General features: G+C 36.4%; 1 protein-coding gene across 1 annotated transcript; it reads left to right on the top strand.

Moving 5' to 3' along the window:
* Nucleotides 1–4,400: 4,400 nt before the first annotated feature.
* arid5a (AT-rich interaction domain 5A) lies at nt 4,401–14,993 on the top strand. The gene is made up of 7 exons (XM_087804342.1): nt 4,401–4,469; nt 5,750–5,808; nt 10,923–11,079; nt 11,157–11,209; nt 12,461–12,558; nt 12,626–12,779; nt 12,840–14,993. The coding sequence occupies exons 1-7, from the start codon at nt 4,421–4,423 to the stop codon at nt 13,881–13,883; spliced, it is 1,614 nt and encodes a 537-aa protein (XP_087660468.1). The 5' UTR covers nt 4,401–4,420; the 3' UTR covers nt 13,884–14,993.
* The last annotated feature ends 280 nt before the right edge of the window (nt 14,994–15,273 follow it).

The raw sequence follows: 15,273 nt of genomic DNA, 5'->3' as shown, positions 1-15,273 counted from the left end.
CGTGGAGTTGTTTGTTTGCTTCACATTCAATCGCAGACAAAACTGTAAAAAAAAAATACATTTTACAGCAACAGACGACAGAACGTGCATTTCCTGGATAAACCACCGTCTAGTTTTTTTACATTCTTCAGTTTCGATTTCACGTGAAGTCTTACGATCTTACCTTCGTTTTTGCAGACTGACTCAAAATGTAGTCTGCCCTTAATACATGAGGGAGAGTAACAGTAAAAAAATAATAATTATACATTTGTAATTATTTGCATTGTGTGTGTGTGTGTCATTTATCAGTATTATTCAACAATTAGAGGAGGTTTTGGCTCTCAATTTTCTTTTTTTTCTTAATTATGTCATAAATATGTTATCAATGAGTATTTATTGGCAAATATATTTATGAATAATATACAACAGGGTTAAAAAAAATGTTTTCTCTCAATTACTCTTTAGAAGAGGGGCTTAAGAAGTACACGATGCTTGTTTTATGCAATAATACATGACATAAATAATGCTCACATGAAATGCAAAATTATCACAACGTACAGTACATAATGATCACATTACATGCTTTTTGATCACATGAAATACACAATTATCACATGACGTACATAATGATCACATTTCATATAATGTGTTCACATAACATACATAATTATCACATGACATATAATGTGTACACATGACATACATTATGCTTACATGAAATACCAAATTATCACATGACATAAATAATGATCACATGACGTACATAATGATCACATTTCATATAATGTGTTCGCATGACATACATAATTATCACATGACATATAATGTGTACACATGACATACAGTATGCTTACATGAAATACCAAATTATCACATGACATACATAATGATCACATGACGTACATAATGATCACATGACATACATTATGCTCACATGAAATACACAATTATCACACCACATAAATAATGATCACATTACATGTTATGTGTTCACATGATATACAAAGTTATCACATCACATACATAATGATCACGGTACATGTTATGTGTTCACATGACATACATAATTAGCACATGAGATACATAATTATCACATGACATACATAATTATCACATCACATAAATAATGATCACATTACATATGATGTGTCCACATGACATAAATAATGATCACATCACATACATAATGCTCAAAGGAAATAGATAAAGTTAGCAATATGTAACATCAATTATAAACTAAAAAATGTTATAAAATTAATTCAAGTTAAAAGTAAATAATGTATGAAGTGAATGCTCAGTGTAATAGAATAGTTTTAATAAGGGACAGAAATAATAAGCATTATTATCTTCTCTGCTCCTTTTAATTAATATGTCATCTAATCATCTGAACATCGTTTTAATTAAAGTTAAAAAATAGTTTAATTAAAGTTGAAAATCGTTTTAATTAAAGTTAAAAATAGTTTAATTAAAGTTGAAAATCGTTTGATTAAAGATAAAAAAGATGAAAATGGTAACAGAACTGTGGCACTGACGTCACAGCTGATGAAGACACTGGAGCGTTTCGTCCTCAAACCCCTCAGGCCCAGAGTTCAGAACACCCAAGACCCTCAGCAGTGGGGTGATGCCACCCTCCGAACCCCTTCATCGGACCTACACCCCCCCCGGATAAGGGCTCGGTGAAGATCCTGTTCTTGGGGTTTTTTGTTTCAACACCATCCAGCCTCTACTGATGAAGAAAAAAAACCGACCCCCCTCTGGATCTCAGACCAACCATGTATTTGGCAAAGTCCTCTGTAGCCTTTGTTCTGATTTATTCTGTCGTGTGCCGACAGAATCTGTCTGCAAGAAGCTGGACTCCCTGGTGAGAGTTGCAGAAATGAGATCTTTGAACAAAAGACGAGGATGATGTCGGTCATTCCCTGCTATTTGTGGCATTTTAAAAACATTTTTTAAAATTCCAAAGATGCTTTTAACCTTTTTTTTTAACCACAGATTTTTTTTTTTAGCTTTCAGAAAACAATTTTAACATGTCTTTGTGTCGGGTAATGTCAGTCTTCAGTTCCATCAAGATACCTGCACCTTGACGCATATTCATGTCAGAGAAAGTCTGAGATGAATAACTGGGGGAAGTTTTTTTACATTTTGGAACTTCTGATGTGACTCATAGACTTCAGATTTGTGGAACCAGCAATGCTATATTTGAGTGAGATTTATGCGCATGAAGTCTTATCTTCGGTTCGTTACTGGCGTGGTTCACACGCAGCATCTCATCTCCACAGAGTATGTGAACGTCTTGATCTTTCTTGCTCACATGTGTAGGTTGTTACATCAGTCCCTTGTTTTTTTCAGACCCTTGTTTTTTTCAGACCCTTGTTTTTTTCAGTCCCTTGTTTTTCTTGTTATTACACAAATATTTCAGTAACTTAAAGAAGTATTTAAAAATCACCCTAAGAAATAAACCAAGTGAGATTCAACTCTGCCATCATGTTTCAAATGAAACAGCTATATTTTTGAGAGTTTGTTTTGGTATATTTAAAATTGTTAGATAGCAAGAAATGAAAAGTGCAATATTTGCAATTCTACATAATATGATATGTAATATAATAAAATAATATAGTGATTATAGTAACATGTTCCCTCCAGAAATCTTTGAAATTTCTTTGTGTATTTTCAAGTCTCTCCTTGTTTGAATTGTGCTTTAAATATCAAAATAGAATATTTTTTATTGTATAAGCAAGATGATGTTGAATCTGGTGACTGTAAACTGGAGTTTAAGTTTACAGTTATGATCACATGATGATTTCATCACTCTCTTATATTGTGTAAATCCATTTTTAGCTACAAGACAAATACTAAGGAAGCAAAAAAAAAATGCTTATAATGCAAAAAAAAAGCAGAAATTGATGATTGAATTGAAATTCTCTACTGCTGGTAATGCTTGTAGTCGGGAAGTTACCATGAATTCAGCAGTAAATTGTATTAAATGCTACAAGGTCACAGGTTGGAATCCATCTGGAAGCAACTCAGGATTGAAAGAAAACCTGGGTTCTTCTAAAACATTCGCCTTTTATTATTGTGTCTAAATGTATGTGTTGTTTTGCTTGAAAACATCATTAAGGGTGAATAAATTAATTCTAAAGACAATTCAAATGTGCTTTAATGTTGTATTTTATTCTAAATTTCCATCCTAGCATCCCAGCTGCTACACTAGGTACTATACACAGGTGCGCAGCTAGCTAGATATGCTAAATGTCAAGGGTTGAAACATCATTTGTTAATTCCACTTTTAATTATTGTCAATTGAGCATTTTTGAATCTCAATAGCTTAAAATATGTTTCCAAATTTGTCAATCGTGAGATATTTTTTGAGATAAGCAAGCATTAATAGCTTCACGTCACTCTTTGCTCTCACTATTGAGGCCACAAGACAAATAATAGGTTAAAATGATTTAGTAGTTTTTGTAAATCCTCGTTTTTTTTTTGTAGTTTTACTACACAAGCCACAAATATTTTTAGTTTGATTTTTAATTTGAGATTTATAGATTTTGCAGCCACAAGTCGATGCAAGAAAAGAGAGAAAAAGAGTAAGAGAAAAGGTTAAAGTGAACTCAGAATTTAAAGAAAACCTCGCTCCTGTCTCTGTGATGTTATGGAAGATTTCTTTGTAAGTTAGTCATTTTTATTTGTGTGCTCTAGTTTCCTCCTTCACCCAAACAAGTGACGACATCTTTAGTCATATTTATTTTCTCTCACAAAAGCAAAGTGACGAGAAAAATATGCTTTTGTCCATCGCTTGTCTCCAATTATGATTGTTAATGGAATTTCTGGTTTCACACTTTTGTGACTAATATATAAAAAAAAAAACCTCAAAAAGTCTTGCTGTGCAAAGAAAATATTTCATAAATGTATATTTGAGTGGAACTAAGAGTGGAGCCAACAAGAATCCCGTAAATTACTTTTACAAACCTACATTTGCGCTTGATGGATCTACTGACTCCTTTAAGAAACATCTTAAGACTTTTCTATTTGTTCAGGCTTTTCCTTGATTTTCTGGAACTCCTGTTGTGTTATCAGTTTTATCTTGATCTTTAAAATATATACTTTATTGAATATTGTTTTGATTGTTTAAGCGCTTTGTGACCCTGGTCTAGAAAAGCGCTATACAAATAAAAATGACTTACTTACTTACTTTCATTGAATAAATTGAAGAAAACGGATGGAATTAAATCCGACCAGCACGGATGAACATCTTGGAGTGAGTTAAATATGATAAAAAATCATCAAATAACTTTGATTACATTATGATCTGAACATGTAATAAAGAAGACAACACAGAGGAAACTGAAACTTCCCAGGCTGAGGCAACAGATAACCAATAAAACGAAAGAGTGTTGTGGAGTCACCTTCCTGTTTGATGGTTTCCACGTACGAGAGCAGACGCATGAGCTGCTGTCACCAGAAGAATCACCAGAGCTGCTCTTCTAACATGGGTAAGACACCTCAGCGACTTTCTAATATTGTCAGGATGAATGTTGGAAACTCATCAAAAGCTGCTTTTTAAACAGTTTAATATTTACTTTCACTTACTCAACGTTGGGATCTACGATGACGCATGTATTGAAAAATGCAGGTAACCACGGCATTTAAAATTTAAACATTTAAAGTCATACCTTTTAAATATTAATCAAAAAACAAAGTGAGTTTCAAGTATATATATATATATGTTTCAAACAGTTCTGTATAGTAAGTGTCTCCCCTTACTTTAATCAACACCATAATTGTAATTGAATTTAAAATGAGTAAACATTGAGTTTTTTATTCACAATTCTTTTCATTCGTAAGATTCACAAATACAATCTTATCTCACGAGTCTAGCATATGCTGGTGATGATGTGCAGGAAGTGGTTCAGCGACTTGTGGTTTTATATCAGATCCCGTTGACAATACGTGTGCAGATGTTTGTATTTAAAGGTGAATTATGTTCATACCAACTTTAGAAACAATGACCTTATTGCTGCAGCCAGCAATAGAAATATCCTTGTCAGTTAAAATTATGCAGAAGTAGATCATAAAAGTATTGGTATAGAAGTTAACCAAAACCAATAAATTGTATTTTGTAATGAGTTATTGTAATATTATGAAAATAATTAGCAATTTTATGTTCTATCATGTGAGTGCCAGGAAGTGCAAGTTTTTTATTTATTTATTTACCTTCTATTATTGTGTCCAGATGTATGTATAGTTTTGGTTGAAAGCGAGATGAATGGGTGAAAAAATGGACAATGATTCTTAAGGGAAAAGTGCTCTTATGTTGGATTTTATTCTATATGACATAACCATGAGCAAAATTCCCATCCAAGCTTTTTAAAAAAGAGGATAAAGATTTAAATACTACAGTAGGTACCGTACACAGGTGTGCAGCTAGCTAGGTATGCTTAATGTCAAGGGTTGAAACATGTTTAACTTATTTTTTATACTGTTTAATTATTGTTAATTCAGTATGTTTAAAATCACAACAAAAAATGCACAATAACTCTCAATATGTTTTTCAAATTTGTCAATTTTGAGATGTTTTTTGAGAAAAGTGCAAATTATTTTTGATGTTAGCATACATGCTAAGTCACTCTTTGCTCTCACTATTGAGAATCAAAGACAAACGATAAGTTAAAATTAAGTAGTAGTTTTTCTAAATCCTCGGTCTCTTGAGTAGATTTACTACGCAAGCCGCATATCTTTAAAAAAATAAAATAATTCTTATTTTGTTCAATAGATGAAGAGTTGCAGCCACAAGTCGATGCGATCGGTGAAGAAACGAAAACATCAAACAAGGTAAAACCAGATATCATGACTTACTGTTAGTGTGATAAAACACACACACACACACACACATTTCTGCTTTCATTTCTCCTTTTTTAAGAATTTCACAGGCAATTTTAACTTAAACTGTCAATTGTGACTCACAATAATTTGGATGTTTTGTCTAAACTGTTCATGGAGTTTCTGGTTTTAAATAGTTTGATTGAGATTCAAAAAAATGTTTTTCCGATAAATTGTAAATCATATAACTTGGAGTTTATTGTGCATTAAAATGAGTCAAATGAGTTGTAAGTAAGTAAGTAAGTAAGTAATGGTTATTTCTAGAGCGCCTCTGTAGACCAGGGTCACGAAGCGCTTGAACAATCACAAACAATACACAGTTACAATATACACTTAAAAGAACAAGTTGTGTTCATGTTCCTGGTAGAAGTCTGCATAGTCATAAGATTCTGTTCCTCATTTCTCTTTCATCAAAGGTTTTTCTAGGAGAGTCTTGAAAAAGACTCAACCTGTGATGAGAAAAAAAAAGGCTCCATTTCTAGCTAACAGAACAAAATGACTTCACTAAGCAACATCCAGATACTCAGTGTAGAGCACACAGTTTGTGCGCACCTTGATATAAACTCTTCTTCTTCCTCTTTTCAAATAAACCCTTTTTTTAATCAATAAATCAAACGTTTGTTCATTGTTACAAAGTTAATACAGGAAGAGAGACTTTTTAAAAAAAAAAAATCTAAATAAAAAAAGTGGTCGTGTCCAGAGATAATGACTCAAAACTGATCAAATAAAACCATTTTTTTTGTGCTTAACGAGAATTATGTTGTCTAATATTAGGTTAGATGCTGAGTCAGCAATATTTAGACTCTTGTGTGACAAACTTTGAGAGTACATGTCTTGCGAAAAAAAATAAATTCTGGAAATTGGGTATTAGTTAAGAGAAGCTCCAAGAACCTCTGGGTGACGCAATATTGAAAACAACGGCCAGAAGATTCTATATTTATTAAAATATAGAAAATACTTATTAAATGAAGAATGAATGAATAACTAAACATGAAAATGTTGTTTTCAATGCGTTTTTTTTTTTAATCACTCAGATCAAAAGTAAGCATTTAGAATCTTCCCGTAAGTGACAGGTTGCATGAATCATAGCTGAACTTATTTGTGTTATGACCAGCAGATACAGAAATTACATGCGAAAGCAAATATCCGTTTGGGGGAAAATCAAGTTGATTCAGATCTGATGCAGGAGATCAAAGTCAGCTCGTGCTGGAGGGGAAACAGTCGCTCGCCTCGGTCTCGCGTGAGCAAAAAACGGTGGAAAGTCCTGCAGCTCTGGCGTCTGACAGCTGCGACGATGGCGCTCGCTGTCACCTCACTCCGAGGTCTGACGGGCTTCGCTATGACTCAGACGCAGACTTCTCGGAACCAGGAACCACATGGAGGAACTTGATTCAATATGAAACCGCCTCGAAGCTATTGCTTGCCACAGAAATTATAGCAAGTGATTCAAAGTACAAATTGACATTGGTTCATTGTGGTCTGTTTTACATCCAGTCTGTGGAAACAGGTTGAGAAATTAAGAATGTGAGGTTTCATGTTTAGGGACTGCAGGGACATTTTGTGTTGTTGTTTTTTTTAAGGGTTATGGTTCAGTGATGACAGCAGTAGAACCTTCATAAAAACTTTACTTGGCATCTCTGGAATGCAAAGAAAACCTACAATGTCACCACATAGAATACATCTGAAAACATGTATTTGTTTAAAAATGCTACATTACAAATTATTACTCAATATTTTGTTTGTTGTTAATATAATTAATTTTGACCCTTGTGTTATCCCACTGCATATGTATTTATATCTTGACCCAGAGACAACACAAGGGATGCCACAAACACATTTGTTTTTGGGGGCCTTTGGCTCACCTTCACCCTGAGATAACACAAGGGATGCCACAAACACATTTGTTTTGGGGCCTTTGTTTCACATTGACCCAGAGACAACACAAGGGATACCACAAACACATTAGTTTTGGGGCCTTTGTTTCACATTGACCCAGAGACAACACAAGGCATACCACAAACACATTTGTATTTGGGGCCTTTGTAAGTAAGTAAGTAAGTAATTTGTATTTATATAGCGCTTTTCCAGACCAGAGTCACAAAGCGCTTAAACAATCAAAACAATATTCAATAAAGTATATACTTTAAAGGTCAAGATAAAACTGAAAACAACACAGGAGTTCCAGAAAATCAGGGAAAAGCCTGAACAAATAAAAACGTCTTAAGCTGTTTCTTGAAAGAGTCAGTAGATCCATCAAGCGCAGAGAGAGAGGAAGATCGTTCCAAAGCTTAGGAGCAACAGCTTGGAAGGATTGCTCTCCTAGATTCTGATCCACAGACCTCAGAGCCCGAGCTGGGGTGTAAGGCTGGATAAGATCAGTGATGTAAGGAGGAGCCTGACCATGAATAGATCTGAAAGTAAGAACCAGAATTTTAAAGTTGATCCTGAAAGAAACTGGCAGCCAGTGAAGAGTTTTAAGGATCGGAGAAATGTGAGTTCTTCTACTAGAGCGGGGCAGAATTCTCGCTGCAGAGTTTTGTATTAACTGCAGGCGAGACAGATCCTTCTTGTTTAGACATGAAAATAAACTGTTACAATAGTCCAGACGAGAAAAAACAAACGCATGGATTACAAGCTCCAGATCATGTTGTGACAACATTTTCCTAAGTTTAGAGATTTTTCTCAGTTGAAGGAAATAGTTTCTGGTCAGTTTTCTGCAGTGTTGTACAAGAGACATGTCTTTGTCAAATACAACACCCAGGTTTCTCAGGCTCAGTTTGACAGACTGTCCTAAGTCACCCAAGTACTGACTCAACCCTGGAATCTTATCATCAGGAGCAATAACCAGAATTTCAGTTTTGTCGACATTTAGCTGCAAAGTGTTTTAACTGAGCCATTGTTTGATTTCTAGCAAAGAATTGACTAAACTGTTCAGCCTCTGGGGCTCAGTTGGATCAAAAGAGCAGTAGAGCTGGATGTCATCAGCAAAAATGTGATAAGAAACAAGATAAGAAATCTCTGAATGATTTTACCGAGGGGAGTCAAGTTCAGCAAAAACAATAAAGGACCCAGAACAGAACCTTGAGGGACTCCACGCAACAGATCTGCCGATTCAGACCTCATTTGATTGGCATATTGACTAAAATTACGCCCAGAAAGGTATGATGAGAACCATTCTAACACAGAAAAATTAAAGTTAAAGTTGCTGGCATGGGCAATAAATAAAAAGTTAAAATATATTACTACCCTGATGGGAACAATTGTACGGCGCCCCAGACATGACATGGTAAAACAAAAATTAATTAATGGCCAAGATTTATTTTTTTTACCATTTTATGTCTTGTGCAATTAAAAGGTCTACAACAAAAAGATACATTTATTTTTTAATGTATGAAGTGGCTTCGAGTTCAGTAGGTTTGACATTTTAATTTGAAATGTACTTTACTCGCCGTGTTTTCCAAAAGCTTTACATTTTGCAATATATAATACGTAATTTTCGTAAGTCTACAAAAGAATAAAATAAAAGTTTAAAGAAATTAAAAATAGAAAATTGGATTAATTTAGTTTTCTTAACCCTGTATCAGTCAGCAGCACGTTTATCAGTATCAACTGGCTGTTGAGTTGAGTTGTTTTTAAGTTAAAAATGGGGATCTACCTAAAGAGCAGGGACTTCTACTCAAATGAACCGGTACAATACATTACCATTGTCACAAAAACACTGATAATACATCTCTGGTAAGTACACACCCTTATATTAGTCACCATTCCAGGAACCTGAATTTGTCGAAAACAAATGATTTAAAATAAATCTGTTTAATTTAAATGTTGGTGAGCAATTAAGTGTTGTACAAAAATGACTGTTATAGTGTTTTTTGTTAAACAATGGTGTTGTTTATTTAAAAGCCGGACGGCAGATAGTTTCATCCTTTTGTTTGACATTTGGAATTAAAAAAAATGACCAATATTATTCTATAAAAAGTGACAATTTAAGTCAAACATGATTTTAAAATACAGAAACAGAAAATCTATTATAAAAATTGAATGTTTTTTTCTTATCCTTATTCCCCGGGGGGTCAGGGTCAGGGTCAGGGACAGTTTAACTTAATTGTCAACACAATGCAAATGCTGCACACTTGAACACACACCTTTGGTTGCAAATGAACCGTGCGAGGCTCTGATAGTAACATCGTAAAGCCAGACGATGCATGAGTTCACACTTCAGCGACAGGAAAGAAGAAGCGTATTGTTCTCACGACAAAGCCATGACTATGGAAGTCAGTGATGAAAGAAGGTACAAAGATGATATATTAAGATGTCAATTCAATATTCAATTGTATCAAATAATAACTATCTCCAGACATGTTGATAAATGCATTTCATTTGACCTCCTAAAACAATATAGACAAAAGGGATGTTGAGGGATTTTAACCTGAGACACCTTTAACAATTGTGTCAACATGTCATCCACGGAGCAACAAAACCTCTGATTATGTTTAGTAACTCGTAGACGCTTGAGCTTTTGTTTCATCTTCAAAGCTGTCGAGCTGAAGATTGTATTTCTTGACGTCTTTCGTGTCTCATTTCTCCATTTCTGCGACCGCAAGAAGTGACATTGTGGACTTCTTGAAGCGGTCCTCTTGAGCAAACACGCTTCCCTCCATCAGCGTCGAAGCAGAACTGCTGCACGTCAGAGACTCTAAATGAAGCCACTTCTTTATTCCCCCCCGTGACTTCTGCTTTCTGCGACCTCTTCGACTCTTACGTGTCGCAGGTATCTTTGTTGTTGTTTGCGAAAGACGAGTGACGGTTGAGGGTGAACCCAAAACCAATCATTTCTCGCCAGACAGGACGCGCAGTGGTTTTTCTCTTGAACTCGATAATGGAAAGTTGAATTTAGTTTCTTTTAACTGGGTTTTTCCCAGAACTTCTTTCATCTCTGCGCACATTAAAATCGATATTCAAAAGGTTATCTGAGATTGAAGTCAGTGTATTGTTCTTTCTGTAGTGTGTGAGTCTCAGATTTCCTCCTAAAAACATTGCCATGTGACTCCTTTTTTTTTTCTCAGTCGTTGGCAGTTTCTTCTCCTTCACCCCAGTATGACCTGGAAGTGGGATCCGTTCTGCAGCAGATGGAGGAGAAGGCATTTGTTTCTGGTCTTCACTCTTTTATGAAGACTCGGGGTTCACCCATCGAGCGGATCCCACATCTGGGCTTCAAGCAGAGTGAGTGGATGTCAATCATTATGACCACATGCTGAGTTGTTTTATAATCAAAGGTTGTTTTTTCCTCTAACTTGCAGTTAATCTGTGGAGGATCTACAAGGCTGCTGAGAAACTGGGCGGATATGATGCAGTGAGTAAATGTGTCCTTTAATAAGGTGTTATAAATGTTTATTAGTGAACGACCTTGAATCTAAATGCATTGTTCAAGTGTATAAATGGTCTAAACTATACTTTCTCAGTCAGGATCTCAAGTTAATATTGTTTTTCTCCAAGTTACCTCCAACCTTCATATATATATATATATATAAATATATATATATATATATATATATACTGTATATCTGCTTTAACTTTTATCTGTGAATTAACTTTGTTCCTTGTTTTTTTGTTTATTTCCTGTCTATTAGTTGATTATTTAAGTTTGTTGATTATTTATTTCATTATATTTCATTATTTATTTTCTTGAATGTCTTAATTAATGTCTATTTAAGTCTTTAACTGTTTAATCTTTAATTGTTTTAAGTGTTTAATGTCTTGAATGTTCTGCATTGTGGGTCAGAGAGGACCACAATTTCATTTATGCTATATGTCTCAATACATGCATATTTGACAATAAAATAACTTGACTTGACTTGATAAAAAAGTTCTTGTGTTCAGGGTTTACTTTGCACTTTTTATTAGTCATCTCTGTTTTACTTTTTTCTTTTTTCATTATTTTTTCTGTTGATGAAAAGAAAGTTCAGCAAATTTACTAATAAATAAGTAAATCATATATGATATTCGATGATATTTTCAGAAAACGATTTACCAATTAAAAGTTGTACTATATTGCAGGATTTTATTTAATTTTATATCATATACTTATATAGTATTTCAAAATGTAAAGCTATTTTTTATTCTGGGTGTACAAGGGACAAAGGGCTCTAGAAGGTTTGGAATCTGGTAAAAATATATATAAATAAATAGTCTAAAAACATTCACAGGAATATAATTAACAAAGTAAAGTCATCAGCAGCTTTACAAGTATTTATTTTTTAATTTAGTAAGCAGGCCAAATGTGAAACTGGGGTCAACAGGAAATGTATCTACGCATCTGATTTTTATTGCATAGTCATCTTTATTTTATCATACAATACATCTTATTCAACATTAAAAAATGTTGCTTTCAAAAATTTCTGCTAAGATTTAGTGAAAAATGTTCTTGAAATTCCGTGTTACAGTATTATTAGTAGTATTTTTGATACAATCCAAATGTTAAAACATGTATAACTATGCACTAGCATTACAAAGACCTGGGAAGAAACAGAAAAGAGTCCCAGTTGCTACTTTGACCCCTGAAAAAGGTTTGATAATAAAGAAAACTTGTCTCATCTTCGTGCAGGTGACGGCTCAACGTCTATGGAAGAGAGTTTACGATGAATTAGGAGGAAGTCCTGGTAGCACCAGCGCTGCCACTTGTACTCGGAGACACTACGAGAGGTACATCAGTTTCCTCTTCTAAAGTAATGAAAGTCGTACTAGCTTTTTTTCATACGTTGTCTGACAGGCTGGTGTTGCCCTACGAGAGACACTTGGCGGGCGAGGAGGACAAACCTCTTCCTCCCAGTAAGCCCAGGAAGCCCTACAAGAGGAGCATGGTCGGGAAGTCGAGCAACGCCGAGGCGAAGATGACGCAGCAGGATATAGACGTTGATGCTGAGGTTTGTCTCTGATCAATCATTAGATGAAATAAAGTCATTATAAAGTTCTACCTTCTCCAGGGAACTTCAAAAACCACCCGCCAAGGTGAAAGTCTTCCCCTCTGGGCGCCACCTTCAGACCGACGTCACCCGGACTTGCTGCAGTCCAACCGAGTGTCCACCGATTTCTGTGTCCCCGTGTACGCCATTTCCCACAATCCCCCAGCGACGAGCCAGTGGGCGTTCAACGCCACGTCGGACGCCACGGAAGTCATCTCGCCTCTGGAGAAGAAGAAGCGCATGGCTCAGGCCAGCCTGAACTCCTGTGAGGACAGCGAGAGACCTTCCGTCATCCGCCGCTCCCGGTCTCCGGTCGGGGCTTCCTCCGGCCGGATCTCCTCCGATGGCTCCCCACATCCCCTGTCCTCGTCCTCCTCTCGCAGCCCCTCCCCGTTCTCTGTGTCGTCGGAGGACGAGTGTGAAGGTCGGGGAGAAACATCAGGTCCAGCACCTCCCAACAGCCTGAAGAAGGCCTCCAGCAGTTCTGAGGACAAGAGTCCAAAAGACACAAGAGACCTTCCGAGAAAGCATGGGAACATCTTCTATCCATTTTTCGTTCTACCCATCAGGTCTGACTGGACTCCAGCACCAAGTTCTAGTTTTACAAAAGTTTTCCCCAAATCCGGGCCGCTCCCTCGCCCCGCTCCAATTCATCCCGGGTTCATACCTCCAAAGAGCTCCTCGCTGCAGGACTTCCTGAGCGGGCAGCTTAAGGGTCCGTGGTGCCCACCTGCGGAGAGCAGGATAGACTCAAAACCACCAAAGCTCCCTCGCGCTCAGCAGAAGACGCCTCACGCCGCGGCGGCACCGGGACCGATCGTCCCATCGGGGTTCCACAAACCATCGAGAGACTTTTATCACCGGCCCATAACCCCGGTTCTTCTGCCCAACAACATGAGACTCCCTCAGCCTCAGATCATGTTGCGTCATGTCCCGGTGAACTCGGCTCACGCCGCTCTCATCGGCCCGGCTGCTTATCCTTACCCTTGTTACCTTCCCATGATGAGTCCACAGACCGCCTACACCCCGCCCGCCATCCACCCCATGTATCCCTATAAACTCTGATTTTTCCTCCAACTCTCTTGTCTGTTACTTTGTTTGTATTCACGGAGCGAAGGAAGACCAATAACTTACCTGATAAACTATGATAAAATGGACTTTAATTTCTAGCTTGAATGGGTCAGAACATCTTAAACCAATGCGAGCTGAGGCCGAGGTTATCAGTGGGTTCGGATGCTTCAACACTAATGCAGGTCCTGAGTGAAAAGGTGTAACACATTAAAATTGGCCCAAAAAAATATCGTCTGTCTCCTTTTCTTCAGAGACAACAGTTGCATTTATTTCCATCTTCTCTAAAGTACTTACAGTACCTGTAAAAGAAAACAGTTACCAAACTTTTTTTCATTTTGTAATGAGGCAGGAGACGTTTGAGTTTTCATGACTGTACATTATGTTGCGATTACCCATTTCTAACAGTGGGAGGAAACTGAAGCAAATATGTTAAATCTTCATTAAAATTGCCTTTTTAAAGAATCTCACTGTCTGTCTTACCTACGAAAATAATACTTCACGTCAGCAAATAAAAAATAAAATGCAGTATCGTAGGAAGTACTGCACGAGCAACTGCTTCACCAATTCGACCGGATAGCTTACATGATTTGGTTGAAGTTTTGTGTGCCATATAAACATAATTTGAGTGTCAGATTTGACCCACAGGCCTCTATTCGAGTACCAGTAGTCAACATGTCTGCCTTTATTTTGCTTTTACATATCTTTAACTCCTTAAACTACTGCTACTTATGTGGAAACCAACTTGTAGTGATGGTCTGTTGAAGCATCATGAAACAGTGTCATGTTGTTTAGAGGTCGGTAGGTGGCGCTACATTTAAAAAATGATGTGATGTTTCATTAGAACAGTTGTTAAAAACAAATGAAAATAGTGCAGAGACGACACAGAGAGAACTTGCACTGACTGCCTGTGAGCTTCACTGCTTTCATTTCTTAAACAATTTTGATACTAACTGACTACTGCAGAGTCTAATTATTGTATTGTAATACCTGTTTTGCAATCAATTTAAATATTGTACGACATGTAAGAATTAACAAGAAGATGTATGAACGTGTGAAGACCATTATTATATGGAATAAAAATACAGAAAAAGTGCTTCAGTCGAACTGAATGTGTGCTTTGGGTTATTCCTATTAAACAAACATGATGCTTTCTTCTCTACATCAGTCTCAAATTTGGAGTTTGTGTCACAAACTGTGTTTATTGTTAGCGATGACACAGCTCTTGTCACGTCGTCATCAGCGATTAAAGAGGCAGGATCAACGAGGGGGAAACAAAAAAAGAGGAAATCAGACAAATGAGTTTCAACTGAAGGCTGAATTTGGTGCGATAGGAAGAAGACAGCTGGAGCAAGTGAAGCAGATGATGACTAGCCCATTAGAATCA

The sequence above is a fragment of the Callionymus lyra genome, chromosome 1, assembly GCF_982586985.1.
Source record: "Callionymus lyra chromosome 1, fCalLyr1.hap1.1, whole genome shotgun sequence".
Classification (NCBI taxonomy): Eukaryota; Metazoa; Chordata; class Actinopteri; order Syngnathiformes; family Callionymidae; genus Callionymus; species Callionymus lyra.
The sequence above is the reverse complement of the archived record's forward strand: the minus strand, read 5'-3'. Positions and strand labels throughout refer to the sequence as shown.